The sequence below is a fragment of the Bicyclus anynana genome, chromosome 11 (assembly GCF_947172395.1).
Source record: "Bicyclus anynana chromosome 11, ilBicAnyn1.1, whole genome shotgun sequence".
Taxonomy (NCBI): Eukaryota; Metazoa; Arthropoda; class Insecta; order Lepidoptera; family Nymphalidae; genus Bicyclus; species Bicyclus anynana.
The window spans coordinates 16,108,976-16,127,876 of NC_069093.1; the positions used below are offsets into that span (position 1 = coordinate 16,108,976).

The following is an 18,901-nucleotide window of genomic DNA, read 5'->3' on the forward strand; positions in this document are numbered from 1 at the left end:
AAATTCGGGAGAAGATTCCTGGCATGAAAGAGAAATACCTATTTGTATGATCCATTACAGGGTCCGATCCCTCTTTCTTTTTGGAGGATTTGGAGCTTAGATACACCAGGCAAGTCTAGATCAGCTTCGCGTGCTTCATTATGTACTCGTATGTACGTACGTAAAATGCAATTTATAACACAATTGCTCGTAAATCGTCTCATAATTCACCAATTTCAATATCGTAATGTACTTTATCACGCACATGTGCTGTAATTTAATGTAAAGCAAGGTTTATCATCTCTCTAAAAACAAACGGTACCTACTTATTTAAATCTTAGTTTTTATGTCAGAATTAGTGCTCAACATTTTTTATGAATATAATTAACTTTTTGAGATAAAATATGATAAATGAACATTTAATTCTTACATTTTAATAATTTTGACAATAAATGACAACCATTTCTCTGTAACAAAAACAAAAATATATTGATTTACTTTATTAGTAATATTGGCTGTTTTGGTGCATTTGCCTAAGACAGAATCTGTGAAAACGTAAAAATTATTCCGCGCACTTTTCTTTCGTTGTATTTTTTTAATTTTAAAATATCAAATAGTGATCAAATTATTAATTCGACATCGCTAGAAGTCCCAAAGGTAGCTTAAAAAGTTTATTCTAAGCCTCGAACTTACAAGCGTATCAAAATATAAGCAAATATGCAAATTAATTATATCAGTGAGTGTGTTTCCTCGCAAATATGTTAAATTTCGGAAGAACAGTGTTAAGTGATTAGTTTTTTTATTGATTTAATCTCCTTCCCTCTTTGGTTAATTAAAGAAATCGTAGGTACGCTACTTATTAGAATGTACCCAAAAGAATTGAAAAAGTAAAGGTTGCCTGCTTTCACACTGTGCACTGTGCAGTGTAAATATGTTATTCCTTATCTCGGAAATTCTCCATGTGCATGTAATTTATGAGGTTTGTCTCTAGCTACAGTAGAATAATGGGAGTGTGATCTACCAATAGGTATTTTGCATGACGCTCACGCAGTATTGTCACTGTATGCAACATATCAATAAGTATCGTTATGATAATTATGCTAATCACAGTGTTGTTTGCTGAGTTTAGCAAAGTACGGTACGGTAAGTAATTACATAAATAGTTAGTAAACATCGGGTTGCCGGTTTATATAAACACGTCTTGTTTATTTATAACTGCGCTGTGTATAGAACCTTTGACACGATACCATCTGTATTTATAGGCCGTTCCCGTTAGGGACTTGTCAATCGTGTGCAATAATTCGCGAAGAAAACATGGCTCGGGATTTGAAGAACAAAGTCGTTGTGATCACCGGAGGTGCAGTGGGCATCGGTTACGAAATAGCTGACAGATATTTACAAAAAGGCGCTAAAGTTGCAATCCTACTCGACATTGCTGAAGCACAAGGTCTGGAATCAAGCAAGAGTCTTTGCACAAAACACGGTGCGAACAGAGCTGTTTTCATGAAATGCGATGTCACGAAAGACTTGGATACTGTGTATAATAAAATTATAAACACCTACGAAACTGTTCACGTTCTGATAAACAACGCAGGCATTCTCAACGATCATTTAGTCAAGAAGACAATAGATATCAACGTTCAAGCTTTGATCGATTGGTCGCTCAAGTTCTGGCAGCACATGAGGACGGACAAAGGAGGAAAGGGTGGCACGATCATAAACTTAGTATCAATTTACGGATACAGAGTTGACCAGTACCTCCCAGTGTACCAAGCGTCGAAGTTCGCAGTGATGGGTTTCACGAAATCCCTGGGACATACGTACAACTACAATAGAGCCGGAGTAAGAGTGTTGGGAATCTGTCCAGGGTTCACTGATACTGCTCTGGTACATGATCCTAAAACGTGGGATGATGAAAGCATAGCCAAAGATTTTGGCGTGTTCGTAAAGAAACAGCTATGGCAGAAAGTGGATTCGGTCGGTAAAGCAGCTGTTGATGTATTCGAGAAAGCTAACAGTGGAACAGCCTGGCTCATAGAAGGGGCAAAGCCAATTGTCGAGGTATAAGTGATAATATTTGCTTTATCTTGTCTTAATGTTATTGATTGTTATTACTTAATAAATTTACTTTCTAAATTTACATGTTTTAATCTTAATAAATAAAAATTAACGCTTTTATGTATTTTTAATATGTGTACTTAAACAATTTTGTTATGACGTATAGATACGTATGACAATTTACTTACAACATTTTATTATTACCACAAATATATGGCGTGAGTCATAATCATAAAAAAGTAACACTATTAGGTTCAAAATTGATCTCTTCTTCATGACATAGAAGAAGGTCATAAATTCGTGCCCTGTTCGCTGCATTCCAGTAACTTGTTGATTAAATCATCATCAATCAATTTTGCAGACATCTACTCGTAAATGCTGTTGTCGTACTTTGTTATTTCATATTAGATGATTTCTTTTGTACTGATTAATTTCTTTGCTTGAGTCATTTGTTTCCTTCAATAGATATCCAGGTATGTTTGATAATGAATAAGACGTGGTAGTAATTTTGACTCTTAACGCTGATAAATGGGATTAATGAATGGGATCGATGGAAGACATTTGTTAAACCGGTGTACAAGGTCAAATTAATTAGTTGAAACGAATCCTTTTCCGAGTTTCTCGTCAAACTTTTAACCGTGGAAACCTTCTGTTAACCAAACGGTACAGAAACTTAAAGCCAACGAAACATTGAAGTCAGGACAATAGGTCTGCCACGAACATTCGCCCAAAAACGAGGAGAATAATATTATATACATTTATACAAAGTAGGTCAACATTTGCAGGCGTTGAGACTCTTAAAAATATTTAAAAAGCGTGAATATTTGTCGCCGCGACTAAATGACAAGGTGCCTTGACACACCGTTGGATGCTTGAAAGCCAGCTGAGGCAAAAGGTTTGATATTTGCTCGCTCATTAATTTTTTTTATTTTAGTTACCTATAAAATGTTAAATGTTTTTTTGCTGATAATTTTGTACGAGAGACATCTAATGTTAATGTTGTAAAAAATTGTTGAGATATCTAATGTTATTTGTGCTTTTACGTGCAATGAATGTTCGGCAAAACCTAAACTGTTATTCTAATATCACATTACTATTTATTACTATTGCTCTTTGAATCAAAAGCCGAGCCGTGATAGCCCAGTGACCTCTGCCTCCGATTCCGGAAGGTGTGGGTTCGAATCCGGTCCGGGGCATGCACCTCCAACTTTTCAGTTGAGTGCATTTTAAGAAATTAAATATCACGTGTCCCTAACGGTGAAGGAAAACATCGTGAGGAAACCTGTATACCAGAGAATTTTCTTAATTCTCTGCGTGTGTGCAGTCTGACAATCCGCATTGGGCCAGCGTGGTAACCTCTCTCATTCTGAGAGGAGACTTGAGCTCAGCGGTGAGCCGAATAGGGGTTGATGACGTCGATTGAATTAAAAACAATAAATATTATCACGCTCAGTCCGCCAAAATGCTTTACAACAGCGTGGTGTGTCAAGCTCGAAATATCTTCTTATAATATTAGCCTGACCCTTCTAAGTGGGCTATTAAAATAGTCTTATATATTGTCAGGCCGAGAACTTTTCATCCCAACCTCGTACATAGACTCTCAAAATCATTACAAAAATCCCTTTGCCTTCGCTGTAGTCGGATATAAAAATAAAGCGAGACGGCTGCCATTCTACTTCTTACAATATTCATGTCTCTGCGCAAATCTATTATCTACCATAATATTCTAAAGAGGAAAGACTTGTTTGTTTGTTTGCATTGAATAAGCTCCGAAACTGCTGAACTGATTTGAAAAATAATTTCATTGTTGGAAAGCTGCACTATCTTCGGGTGCTATCACACTATTCACACTATTCACATTCACACTAATACTATAAAGGCGAAAGTTTGTGTGTAAGTGTGTAAGTATGTTTGTTCCTCTTTTACGCTGCGGCTACTGAAGCGATTTGGCTGAAATTTGGAATGGAAATAGATTTTACTCTAGATTAACATATAGGCTACTTTTCATCCCGGAAAAATCCATAGTTCCCGCGGAATTTGTGAAAAACTAAATTCCACGCGGACGAAGTTGCGGGCGTCCGCTAGTAGGCTATATTTTATCCCCATATTCTTATGGAAACAGGAACTAGTCTGATGGAAACGGCAACGTCTGCCAGTAAAGAATAAATAAATAAAAAAAGTCGCTTCACACAAAATATGTGAGAAAACTTCACACCTTCAATTTTCTTAATATTTTTTATTAAGTTTAAATACCTTGTTATTTTGCTATTTGAGGGAAAACAAATCAATCAAATCAAGCAGCTTATAACCCTCCAAGCCATCTTTGAGCTATAAAATATGTTATAACTAACTCGACATTCATACATACGTATAGACGTGTATGATACATACATATATAGATATGGCATACATATTAGAGTCAACACCAATATTATTATAACACATATTGCAATTACAGATAATAATAACAGCCAAGCTGACCTTGCGAAGACGCCCTAGCTCGTTAACAGAGGTCGTACGTCATACAATGTCACAATTTGCAATGTACAAGATCGCTTCTTAATAGATAGATAAAATGGATGCATCCTGAGTTAAGCGAAACCTGAGAAGTCTATTGCGCACATATAGTTGCATAGATATATGTAGTTACAAACATAAGGTCTACACACACTGACGGACGGCATGTTTTTTTTTTTATTATTTACAAGTTAGCCCTTGACTACAATCTCTCCTGATGGTAAGTGATGATGCAATCTAAGATGGAAGCGGGCTAACTTGTTAGGAGTAGGACGAAAATCCACACCCCTTTCGATTTCTACACGACAGCGTACCGGAACGCTAAATCGCTTGGCGGTACGTCTTTGTCGGTAGGGTGGTAACTAGCCACGGTCGAAGCCTCCCACTAGCCAGTTTAATACTGATTATTGTGAAGATGGGTCCTATACTGTCTGGCACATTGATTGGATGGTAGGTACCTACGCAATAAAATTTCATACTAATATATGACACGATTATTTTACACTAGCGGACCTCTTTAATCCAGCCCTTACAGTAGTATCGCTGTAAAAATGGAGTAACTTCTCCCGTTTTCCGAACATTTTCCTTCACTGCTCTGCTTCTATTGATCGTAGCGTGATCAAAATTATATTATCACCTGACCAGAAGTATGAAGAATAATTGTACTGAGTTTCGTTAAGATCTGTCGAGTAATTTTTGTTTCTATATCGACAAACAGACAGACATTGCATTTATGGTTGGATTTTTATTTTGGAAATATATTTCATGTACAGGATTGACTCTACAGATTTATTATAAGTATAAGAAGATGATACGATTATTTTACATTATACACGTACATGTAATTTTTGGATTTATATATATCTAGTTATTTTCTTATTTAGGGTAGTGGAAAATCTTACAAATGAAAGATCACAAAAGTTTAATCAGAGGTTTTCAAACCCTATTTTACCCTCTCCCAGTTCTATTTTATTAATACCTAGCCGACGCTTCGCGGGTTCACCCACGTAGTTCCCGTCCTGAACCTTTACATCTATACATATTATGTTATAAATGCGAAAGTAAGTCTGTCTGTCTGTTACCTTTTCACGGTTAAACGCGCAACCCGATCAGGATAAACTTTAGTAAAATGGTAAATGAGTCCTTTGAGCAAAAACATAAAGTACTTTTTGACCCTAAAATAAAAATAAAAGGGGGTGAAATAGCAAGTTGAAAATTTGTATGGACAGTCTAATAATGAAGGACTGTTACCGTTTTAGAAATTGTTTTTAAATCTTAAAAAAATACAAAAAATAACGTGTTTCAAAAAGAGTGGTGAAACAGGGGTTGAAAGTTTACATTGGTTTCCACGAGAACGAAGTCGCGGGCGTCCGCTAGTACGGGGATAAAACACTCACAAATAACGCGGCTTTCTAATGGTAAAACTATTGTCAAAATCAGTTTAGTAGACCCAAAGATAACCAGGAGGTTACGATTTACAACACCACAAAATAATTATATCTAATGTTAGCAGATACAGCATGGTAACCTTCTACAAGGTTCAATCTATTACTGTACCAAAATTCATCAAAGATAGTACTAACAACTACAAACTACTTTTGCATTTGCATAAATAAGAAACATGCTACTAGTCTTTTTATTGCTCCGTAGTCATTAAAGGACCTTCATTCAATTAATTTCCAATTAAAATGTCAATGTTGATAAAAGATATATCCTGCTATGTATATCGGATTGTAGCTCCAGTTTATTCTATGTAGAATTAATTGAATAAATGTAAAATGCAACTAGAGAAACGATCTATAAATAGGACATTGAGATGTTATTACTCCTTGAATAACCAAGACAACATTTCAAACGTCTTAATGCGGTTAGCACGTAGTCGAATTATACATAATTATAAGCCTATTTGATATTTATAGAGGAATTTCAGTCCGTCATACTGTTACAATAGTTTTTATTAGATCAATAGATTAACTCATTTTAGTTCCTATTGGTTATTTATTATTAGTTTATTTTTTTTAGATTAAGTGTCAGTGTAGGTATTAGTTTAGATTATAAGGTAATGTTGGCTGTGTTCGTGGCGTTACCCGATCTGTGGTTCCAGCTGAAAATCAGCGCTACATATCCTAATTTTAATGGTCACGTAGCATTATGCCACACATCGCAGGATGTACTGAATGATCTGGTGTACTGGAGATGTTGTAATGTGTGACATAATTTCGAAATAAACGCATTTTTCTCTCTTTCTTTTCTTTCCGAATCCCACAAATTAGTTTGATGGATGATTTGAGGTACACAAACTATTTTCAGTCAGATACCCCTTTTTCCATAATCCACTCTTGTCATTTGACCATATATTACCGCATAGCGTAGCGAAGGCACTGAGCTGGAGGGACCGGCAGAGTTGAGTTTTAGACTTCCACCACATTAACTGCCCCTTCTTTCACCAATGCTTCCTTCCTTCCTTAAATTATCCGATAAACATAAAACTAGACTCATAAAACGTGTTGAAAATTTCAAAAGCCGAATTAAAAACTACATTGACCGCTATTTTTATGTTTTCTTAATCCTTACTCCGGATGTTATAACATCTCACTGCGACAGGACGCCGGTAAATCTTCCAATTAATTCACTAGCCTAGAACCAGTGGCTTCGATTCAGGATGCAAATCAGTTCCACGGAGAACTAAGGTCTTAAGCAGGCTTAAATCTTTTGCAAATTTTATTGAAAAGTTAAAAACCTGAACGGTTTAATATTCTTTGTAGAGTAAGGCTCAGCTGAGAGTACGGAAATTTTGTAAGCCGATTTTGTGTAAGCCACAAAAGAAAATCGCTTTGTATATTGCACACTTTATAAAGTACCCTCACAGATTGTATACAATTTTAGTTTTATGTTATGTTGTTTAGTAGTAAATTAGTTTTGTATCTAAAGTGCGCGCAAGATAAGTCTGCGATTGGCGCACAATTATGTTGCCAGCTTTAGTGATCTCTTTTACCCGACAAGAGATAGATAGACAAGACAAGATGGCGACACTTTTGATTACTTTACTTTTGACGGCCTCCGTGGCGCAGTGGTATGCGCGGTGGATTTACAAGTCGGAGATCCTGGGTTCGATCCCCAGCTGGGCCGATTAATTGGTCCAGATGTGATTGGTGGGAGGCCGTGGCTAGTTACTATCCAACCAATAAAGACGTACCGTCAAAAGATTTAGCGTTCCGGTATGATGTCGTGTAGAAACCAAAAGGGGTGTGTGGATATTCATCCTCCTCCCAATAACGTAGCCCGCTTCCATCTTAGATAGCATCATCACTTACGATCTTTACCAGACAACCAATGGCTTAGAAAAATATTAGGACATTAATCTGTATGTAGTCTGTACCTAATAGTAATATTCATTACACATAATAGAAATAAGTACACACTAACACACAAAACACTGCATAAGCCCTACTACAAACAAAAATGGGCTATATCGGTAACTTTGGTTCTTCTGTGCAAATGTACTCCGATCATACCAGTAGCTCAGTTATTCGCCCAACACACACAGATTGACAAAAACACAGTGCTCTCTGTATTTCTTCACCTTGACAAAACACCTTAAGAACTGAAATCCTAGACCTCAATTCGCAGAACTAAGTAACCACGAAACCGATAACCTTTACATAACGATGAATCATTGCAATTGCTTGTCAGACATCGCCATGATTTGCATCGATAAAGTCATCTAGTCGATGAGCATTGAGCACACTCCCCTGTAATACGGAAACGGAAGCCACCATTTTACATTATCAACCCATATTTGGCTCACTGTTGAGCTAGAGTCTCCTCTCAGTAAATAGTTAGTCAAATAGTTGGTCAATAGTCTACCACGCTGGCCCAATGCGGATTGGCAGACTTCACACGCAGAAAATTATGAACATTCTCTATGCAGGTTTCCTCACGATGTTTTTCCTTCACCGTTTTGAGACAGCCACCATTTTGCAATGCTCTAAATCTTGTAGATTACGTTTAGTACTTAGTCTTTTATACCAAAAGTAGGTATTAATTTTGCAAAGTCGCAAATCACGATCGGCCTCCCTGAAGAAGCAATTATTTTTACGTTACGGAGTCCGATAGAAGGTAGCGCAGAAATGGGCGCACGGTACATTTAGATAAGCGATTCGCAATCTTTTGTTTCCAATTCACTATCTGTCCGTAGGGTACTTTACCGCTGAAGATGTCCGATCGAGTGGTGAGCTAGGTTTTTACCTATGTAATACCTTTAGTTTTCGTTTTAAAAGTTTATATCAGGCCTTGACCTGAGTTGTTAGTGTACAAAAACAATAACTTATAATGTATGTTAGTAGAGTAAAATACAGACACAAAAAAAGAAAAATAATAACAATACTTATATATGGATAATACTTGCCCCTACGGGCACACAGGTGTGTATCCAGTGCCTCAGTATGGAACAGTTAAACTTTTCACTAATCATCCTCAGGAAGGTGCTCTCCCTCACCCTGCTCATCAGCGTATGTCAACTGACACACGTTGATTGACATATATACGAAATGGAGATTCTATGTGACAAATGTCATCCGGTGCCTACTGACCCTTCGTAGATATAATTCAGTAGACAGATGAATGACATTCCTCAGATTTTTGTTTTATTTTTAATTTTATTATTCAATTTTTTATTTTGTTGTTTAAAATTATAGTTTACAATAATTAGGTACATAGTTAGCCATCCTCATAAACTTGATGATTTAATGTTATGTGTTGATATGATGATGATGGATTTACAGTGTTTTATTTCGTTTGTTACACACGTGTTCTAACGTGTTCTAAGTATTTTGCTAATTTGCTTTAACTTGGCTGTGAAATGAGACGAATATCTTAGCATTCCATGGAATGAATGAATACAGTGTGCGGGTGCCGGGTCCATCACGTGGTAGAGAGAAAAACTCCGAGCACACCCTGTTATCACAAGTCAGGACTCTCCTGAACTTATGATTACAGGATGTAGGGTTAAGGAACTCCTTGACGATCGATCAACACTCTCCGTTCTTTGCTCGTGTTGTTCTCCCTGCCTAGCCAAATTTGGTAAGATCCTATTAGAGCGGCTTTGGATACTCGTTCTAATATAGAACTAGCTGCACTTCTAGAGAGGCCAAGGTCTTTAAGCAAGTTATAGAGAGACTAGCGGACGCCCGCGACTTCGTCCGCGCAAAATTAGTTTTTTTTAGAATTCCCTCGGAAACCATGGATTTATCCGGGATGAAAAGTAGTCTATGTGTTAATCCAGAATAAAATCTATTTCCATTCCAAATTTTATCCAAATCGCTTTAGCAGCGGCAGCGTAAAGGAGGAACAAACATACATCTTTAAACTTTCACACAAACACACACAACTTTCATCTTTAAAATATATTAGTGTGATAGCGGTCATTCTTTCGCTTTCGCTTTTACTTATGTACACATCTTCCCTACCCCTACCTTACTCCTACCCTACCGCTAACCCTAACCCTTCCCTACCCCTACCTTATCCCTACCCTAACCCTACCCTACCCGTACCCTACCCTACCCCTATCCTACTCCTCCCCTACCCTATACGTTCTATATCCTTCCCCTACCTCTACCTTGCCCCTACCCTACACTACCCCTACCTTATCCGTACCCTACCCTACCCTACACTTTCCCTAAATTACCCCTACCCTACCTCTATCCTACCCCTTCCCTACCTCTATCCTATCCCTACCCTCAGCAAAATTGGTCCAGCCTTTTGTGCGTGGTGCAATGACCAAAAGACTATAATTTCCCAAGCGACTTCTATGCTAATACTATAAAGAGGTAAAGTTTGTGTGTTTGTCGGGGGTAATCTCTGGATCTACTGGACCGATTTGGAAAATTCTTTTACCAATAGAAAGCTACATTATTTGCGAGTGTCATAGGCTATGTATGGTCCTCATATTCATACGGGAACGGGAACCACGTAATTGAAACCGCGGGGCGTCATATAGCGGCATTTCTGCGACTTTCAGAAATTTTGTATTATCTCTGAAACTATATAACTAATTAACATACTGTAAAGAGCAAATCTTATCTCTATAATATCCTTGTGATTATTAAATCATTTATTTTGATAAGGATTTAAGTTTAGTTGTGTAAATAATGACGTAAACCTTAGTTTAAAATTTAAATAATTTATTAAAGTACTAAAGGTACTATATCTGCTAAAATATAAAAGATGGATATATGGTGTCGCGGACTTTTTGTAGAACTTTTAAAGGTTCAAAAAGCCTCCATACATTAATTTCAGTTATACGCAATGGTTGAGGCAGCGCATGCGAATAAGTAAGTTTTTCGGTCTGACCTGTAAGAGAAAACCCGCGATATCTCAGTAGTTATATATGATAGAAATATAAAATATATAATAGCCTATAGCACTCCCCGATAACGTAGAATTCTACTGGTGAAAGAATTTTTAAAATCGGTCCAGTAGTTCCGAAGATTACCCCATTTCAAAAAAATGTTACAAACTTACAAACTTACAAACTTACAAACTTTACCTCTTTATAATATTAGTATAGATTTTGCTGGTAATCCTCTCGCACCTACTTCTACGGCGTACAGACTAACATAGCCATATTTAGTCAGTTCATTTGTTAGGTCATAATATTTATTCACTTTTATACTGTGGTCCTTCGGAATGTTAGTCTCCCACGGCACAGTAAGCTCTACAAGTACTATTCGCTTTGTTTGTTTGGACAAAAGGAAAATGTCTGGTCTAGATCTCGAAATAGCGACATCCGCTGGGATTTTATAATGTTTCTCATACGTATCCATTAATAAAGTCCTATCAGGTGCAGAACCTAGGATTGAGTAAGGTATGTAGAATCATTTTGTATCAATGTCTAAATTTAAGTCTAGCCCAAGTTATTTTTTAAATATTACTTGGTAAAGAAACAAAATATGTTTAGAGTTGAGGCCATTCGCCTGTAAACTTTCTTGTTCAGGGCCGTCCAACTTTGCACTTTGTCAGGTAAGATATCTTTGCTAACTTTGTCTACTGAAGCTTAAATATCAGGTTTTGTTTTTAAGTACTTCGACTTTTCTCTAGATGAAAATACAGTTGGGAAATACAAAATTCGCTTCAAAGCGACAACTTTGGACGTTTAAAATTATTTCTCTCAAACGTTTCTCGTATTTGTTTGACTGCGGTTTAGCTGTTTTGTCAAAGAGCTAACTGGAAGTTGAACGATAATATAGTATATTTTTGTCATAGACTAATAACCTATAGACTCGCAACACATAACAATTTTTCACTCCAAACGTAAGCCATTCCAAACAGTCTGTGACTATGTGAGCGTAAGAGCTAAGCTAATTACAATCGCCGACACGCACTTAAGCGTACTCATCGTAGCGTAGTGATGTGTCTAGGGCTCCTATTTCGGGGCACATAAAACGACTTACGAATCCTGCGACTGCACACTGTATATGTGTTATAAATCTGCTACTAGATGTGCCTTGTGGTTCCACCAGCATACCTCTTGTTTCTGTAACCTTTATACCTGTATATCCGGATAAAAAGTAGCATATATGCTAATTCTATTCCAGATTTTAATTTTACTATGTGCTTAGAACACCTTCCTTTTATTTTTTAAAAACTATTTGAGGACTTGGGTTCTAACCCTTTTAAGCCTTAAAGCATACACAGATATGTGAAAAATAATTATGAAAAATAATCTACTGTCACTGTACAGTCATTAAAGTATCTTTTTAATCTGTGCGTCATTATAAATAAAGTATTAACTGTATGCCAATTTTATTCAGATCTTTAGAGCTTTTCTATTCTAATAAGGTAATCAGTTAGTAGTTAAGTAAGTCATATATAACATTAGGTTATAAGTAAATAAGATCACTTTTAGTGGTTTCGTTTATTGATATCTTATAATATCTTCTATAATAGCCTGGCAAGTTTGTTGATGATACTCCCATGATATGCGGGCGTCGGGGGAAATACTGCACGGGTGTGAAATCGTGCGTGCGGGGCAGTGAGGTGCCCGGGCGTGTTACGAACGAATTTGACCAGCTATAGTTGTTTGAGCAAGCTAAATAGTCATAACTACTGCATTGAAATAAAAAAAACAGATCTTGCCAAATAACGATTTTTCTTAAGATAAAAAATGTTTTCTTGAACTACCACTGATCAACAAAACAACAAAAAAACTTCGCAGAAACCATAAACGTATCTTTAAAGTAGTTCTGTAAGACTTTTAGAGCAAACATTTTTACGATACTAGACTAACGAGATCCAAGAATTTCTCGTTCATATATCAGTATGCGAGTAATATCACAGTAATGTAAATAATAAAGCAATTATTAAGCACATATTTGCTACACATCAACGCAATCAATGGAATTGTTTGATATAACAACATCATTAAGGTCGCCACACCCGCTCGTGTTGTTATCTTTAATTATCCGCGCCGCCATCTTTCCGACTGTCAATCTCCGTTATTTGCTTGACTTCACGAATGCGCGCTGAATTCGGTATGTATCAGTGAACGAGCAGCCCTTCACTGTAAAACAAATCTAAATGTGGGCCAAGTGATAAGCGGTTGCGGAGAATAAGCGCTAGCGGGGAATAAAAAAAAGTTCAATTGTTATTATATATAAGAGTTTACAGCTTCGTTCCCAAAATTAGCTCGTTTTATTAAGTATCCTTTAATTAGATATATCAAAGAAAATTTAGAGAGGAAAATTTTTCCAGTTATAACACTTAATTGTGTAACTTATGTATTATTTTGAGACAAATGCGTTACGTACTCGATGGTCCTGTGGATGGTATATATATTGTCGAATCATGAAGCCCTGGGTTAAAGTTCTTATTGTATCGTATCTGAGATTATCTTTCTACGAAAAAAAATCATTCTGTTATTGGGAAGTTGATAGTGTTTATAGCCCTAATAGCTCAACGGTAAGAGCGGTCGGATTCATCACCGAAGGGTGGTGGTTCGATCCTCGCCCCGTTGGTCTACCCACTCCTAGCACAGTCTTTCCCGACTAGTTGGAGGGCAATGGGAATATTGGTCATATTATAAAATATATGGCAAATATTCTTTTATAAAAAACTCCGTCCTTAAGCCAACTCGTCAAGCCATCATTCACGGTCATTATCATTAACATATTATTTGATTACTAGTGGACGCCCACGACTTTGGCCGCGTGAAATTTAGTTTTTCACAAATGCTTCGGGAACGATGGATTTTTCCGGGATAAAAAGTAGCCTATGTGTTAATCCAGAGTAAAATCTATTTCCTGTCTAAATTTCAGCAAATCGGTTCTGTAGTTGCGGCGTTGAGTAACAAACATTCAAACACGAAGCCTGGCTCTGTGTGCCATTAGGCTGATTAAAATGATGTTATTAAGCTAAAACCAGTTTTATTATAATCTTGTAACTTGCACCACGCCCCAAACCCGTGTCGCTTCCAATGATGCGCGTCAGTCTGTACCCGACGTGACGCAACATGATTAATACGCTGTCACCGCGATATTCGCGAATCCCCCTCTAAATTACATCCGGAGCCACATTCTACGCATGCCACATACAAAACTGTCTGCCCACTGGCTAAATTCAACGTCATTCCATAGCATCGTGTCTACTCTGTGGTCACAACAGCTGTCACATTCTATCCAGCACACATACAAAAGTGCCGATTGACTGGTCATACTCAACTTGTTTTAGATTAAAGTATGTACACTGTGGCAGTGGTCTGCAGATAATGGATTCAGCGTTGGGGTTGTATCACTTTATAATGGAAATTAATACTGAATGTTATGGGGATTATGGGTTTTTGTTAAGTCGGTTGATGATGTGGTTTATTTGATACAGGGTAAAATATTGTTATCATGATAGCATGGTTAATTTCATATAAAATTTATCTTATATTATGTCAAAGCACGTATGGGGACCTAAACCTACTAACGCAATTTTAACATGATCTTGAATTCTAACGTTACTTTGACTTGTCTTATAATTTTCTTTCATCATATTAAATCTTTGGATCCACTAATTTGATCATTAACGAACCATGAACCTTGTTATATAAATCAGTTTTCTATTATTAATTCTTGGTCCAGTAGGATCATACCAAATGTGACTGTGCAAAGAGAACAATACCAGGCACAAGGTTTTTAGCTAGGGTATGTACCATACATAATAATTATACAAATCGGAAAACTGTTACCCCAATACACATGCGTACTGACTTCTCAGGGGTAGGCTGTGCATTTTTGCATCTATGGAGTGCACTGTAACACAGGAGAAACATGTTACATAGTTTTAAAGAACTTCCTTATCTCTGCTCGGAGATTTTCTCTCTGCTACACAATGGACCCGGCACCCGCACGATGAATGGAATGCTAAATATTCGTCTCAGCCTCATATAAATCAGTTCATCCATTTAAGAACACCGATGCAAGATGTTTCCAAATTCGTCTTAATTCCATCGTTACTACTCATATTATTCCGTGCTTAGCACGAGTTATTGCTTATTTGGAATAGATGATATTTAAAAATGTAAATGCCTACGGAAATCCTAAAAAATCCTATGACACTCAATTGTCTGGATTTTAAAAACAAAGTGTGAAAAACACTCATTTCTAAACCCCTTTTTTGCTTCGTTTGTAGATATATTGATTAGAGATATCGCCTCAATTGAATTTAGAGCGAACAGTTAGTATACTAATAAGATGGAGGAAGGCAGACGAGTTTTAACGGATCGCAGTAAAAGTTAAATCCTCCTTGGAAAGATTGGAAGCTGAACTGTGATGGGCTGCAATCAATCTTAGTGCTGAATATTTTCGATTTCATCCCCTTCCCCCTCCCCTCCATTGAGAGGGGTGAACCCGCCCGGCCAATTCCCACCCCTGGCGGTAATGTGGTAGGAAAATAAGGCACAGGACGTGAGAAATAGATCTGGATTTCGGATCTAATAGAATGTCTAGACAAGACAAAGATGACCTCTCTGACGCAGCTGTATGATTTTGTTTTAAGGGAGGTAGGTTCAATTTCCAATTCAAGTTAATTTTATATTTTCTAAGAATTCGTTATTGATTACGACTATTTACCACTAGATAAACACCAGATTTCGTTCCTGTAATCTGTTGTGTAAATAACTTCTAAAAGTAATGGTGATTTAAGAACCTATTATGCAGTAGGTACATTATCTACCTACCACATTATCGAATCCCTATACAATTTCAATGAGCATCTTAGGACTTAGGAGTTAAAATAATAAAATCTTAGGTATACCTAATATCGAAGCTATTTCCGACTGATAAGGTCTAAATACAACGCGTTCCAAACGGACGAAGTCGCGGGTTTCACTAGTATAATAATTTACGTAAATAATGCTAAAAGTCGTGACTATTGCATGTTAAACTTAATATTTATTCTACATTTTAACATCTTTGTAAACACAGTGTCAGCTAATAAATTATTGATTTGAAAAATACTTCTTCAGACTGAGCGATATTAAACTGCATTGATACTAAGCATCAAGTGAGGCCGCAGATTGTTAAACAAATCAAAACTTAAAGCCAGCCACACACAGCCAAGTAATTATGCCGAATCGCACAATAGATAGTTAGTACAATCATTAATTACGTGCAGTGGCAAACAATACTTTTTCTACGACCATGATAAAAGAAACAAAAAAAAAATTAACTGAACTTTGTAAAAATAAATTGGTGTTGGGCATGACCTCCTCGATTTTTTATCGGCGTGGCCTTCTAGATGTGTCTCTTATAGGGAAGTCTGAATTTTCGTAGTCAATGACAAAGAACTATTAAAATATTTAAAAAAAAACATTGTAGCACGATTTACCCGTGTGGTAATGAACATTACCAAACGACCTGTAGGAATGAATAGCTTTGTGATATGGTTAGAAGTTTTTTATTGAGTTGGCTACGAAATAGAAAAGAAAAAAAGTTTTACTTCAGTTCAGTCGTGTGATCTAAAGCATACTTACCTACTATTTTTTTTCCTTTTACATCCCTAAATGCGCTGCAGATTTAACAGTATACTTGATCGTGTGTGGCTGGCGTTTAGATGGAGAGTAAATTTGTCTCTTTTCTAGAAAGTTCGCAATTTCAATTCTCAGTGTTTTATTCCTCTATCGCGATGGCTTTGCAATCAACACATATTTATATCTCGTTAGGTTAATTGGGATTAACTGATAAACTTCGGTGCATGTAGATAAACATTTATTATCGGCGTGCAAATAAACAAAATTAAGGAATGAAGAACTGGTATAAATGTAATGAATGGTCGAAACAATATATCCACGCATGCGCGGTCAAGGGAATTCTAAATATGGAATGAATCTGGAATGTGAATGTAGATGGCCTAACCTAAAGTGGGCGAACGAAAGAGTTCGTTCGCCACATTATTTATGCAAACATTTGTATTAGTTTTTATAATAAAGTCACGTATTTTATTTTATTTACTCTTTTATTAAAGTAAAAAGCTTTTTCCTAAAACAGAACAACTTCACAAAAGCATATATCTGTGTACTTATCTTGCCTTTAAGCAGCACATTGTAGTAGGACGAGGTTCATGAATGTTTGTCAAATGTTGTTCTCTTTTTTTAATTCTTCACAAGTTAGTTTTTGGCTACAATCAAACGATGGTACGTGATGATTGAATCCAAGATGGAAGCGGGCTAGCTTGTTAGGAGAAGGATAAAAACCCACACTCCTTTCGGTTTCTACACGACATCGTACCGGAACGCTAAATCGCTTGGCGGTACGTCTTTGTCGGTAGAGTGGTAACTAGGTAATGGCCAAAGCTTCCCACCAGCCAAAGTTGATGTCACTTAACATTATTATTGCTACTTATTATCAAATTATTTGCTTATTCCGACCACTTTTGGTACCAAATCTATTAGTGCAGAAGCACCTTTAAAAGTTTTTGACCTTATCATGCTTAGATAAAAACGTTTTAAATTAAGTGATTAACAACAAATACATAAAATAACAGCTACACATCTATGTGTGTGTAAAATAGGTACACATCTTATTGGTAACCCATTTTTGATGAAAAGGTCTAATTCACATAAAAAGGTCTTAACGGGAGGTTCTAGACGGGAGGCTCAAATGATTCTTAAAATCACGATCCCTTCTGTAACGCGTTCTGTTTTTATATCCGCGTTAAATGTTATGATGGCAACACACGGTGCCGGCACAAGGCGAGTAATAATAATTATTATTATACATACATTTTATAACATTTATTTTATTTGTTATTAATAGCGGATGCACACGACTTCCTCCGCCCTTAGACCTCTTTAATCCAGCCCTCACAGTAGTATCGCTGTAAAAATGGAGTAACTTCTCCCGTTTTCCTACATTTTCCTTCACTGCTCTGCTCCTATTGATCTTAGCGTGATGAAAAGTATATTATAACCTGCCCAGAAGTTTGTAGAATAATTGTACCAAGTTTCGTTAAAATTCGTAGAGTAGTTTTTGTTTCTATAATGAACATACAGACAGCCAAAAATTTTACTGATTGCATTTTTGGCATCAGTATCGATCACTTATCACCCCCTGATAGTTATTTTGGAAATATATTTTATGTACAGAATTGACCTCTCTACAGGTTTATTATAAGTATAGATAGGTCGCCAAAGCATATTGAAACAGAATGGATAGGACCTTGCAGTAAACCATTAAAATGAGCTGATCATCTAATTTAAGTGGTGATGATCACCAAATTGGTTGACGTTGTTTTTATTACAACATTACATGACAGACAACGCAGATAATCTATATATTCAGTGAAAAACCATCACCATATGACATGACAGACTATTATATAATGATTTATTTATTTGGCTATCATCCGCGAAAATTCGGCGAACCCATGCGACAACGTCACCCAGGTCCGACAAAATACTCTCTACGTACGTTTCACCCCGAAACCGGAGCATCCTCAGGAGATGTTGACTCTACAACGTGCAATTGCAAAGAGACTTTGCAACTGCACGTTGTCTCTACGTACGTAGAGAGTATTTTGTCGGACCTGGGTGACGTTGTCGCATGGGTTCGCCGAATTTTCGCGGATGATAGCAAAATAAATAAATCATTATATAATCATGATGAACTTCCGCAAAGTAACGCCTGCTTCTATCCAATATGACAGACTATGATTAACCTACGACAGAGTAATACTTCGCGGAGCATGCAAACAAATACTTGCTACAATAAGTTGTCCTATGATTCGAACTGAGGCATAGCTTCTTCTACAACGCAGCCATCGGATAATAATAATCATTTCAAAGGCTAACACTAAGCGTCAGTGAAGG

General features: G+C 36.7%; 1 protein-coding gene across 1 annotated transcript; it reads left to right on the forward strand.

Annotated features, from left to right (window-relative positions):
* The first annotated feature begins 1,198 nt into the window (after positions 1–1,198).
* On the forward strand, positions 1,199–2,116 carry LOC112049787 (15-hydroxyprostaglandin dehydrogenase [NAD(+)]-like). Its single transcript, XM_024087818.2, has one exon. The coding sequence runs from the start codon at positions 1,294–1,296 to the stop codon at positions 2,044–2,046; it is 753 nt and encodes a 250-aa protein (XP_023943586.2). The 5' UTR covers positions 1,199–1,293; the 3' UTR covers positions 2,047–2,116.
* The last annotated feature ends 16,785 nt before the right edge of the window (positions 2,117–18,901 follow it).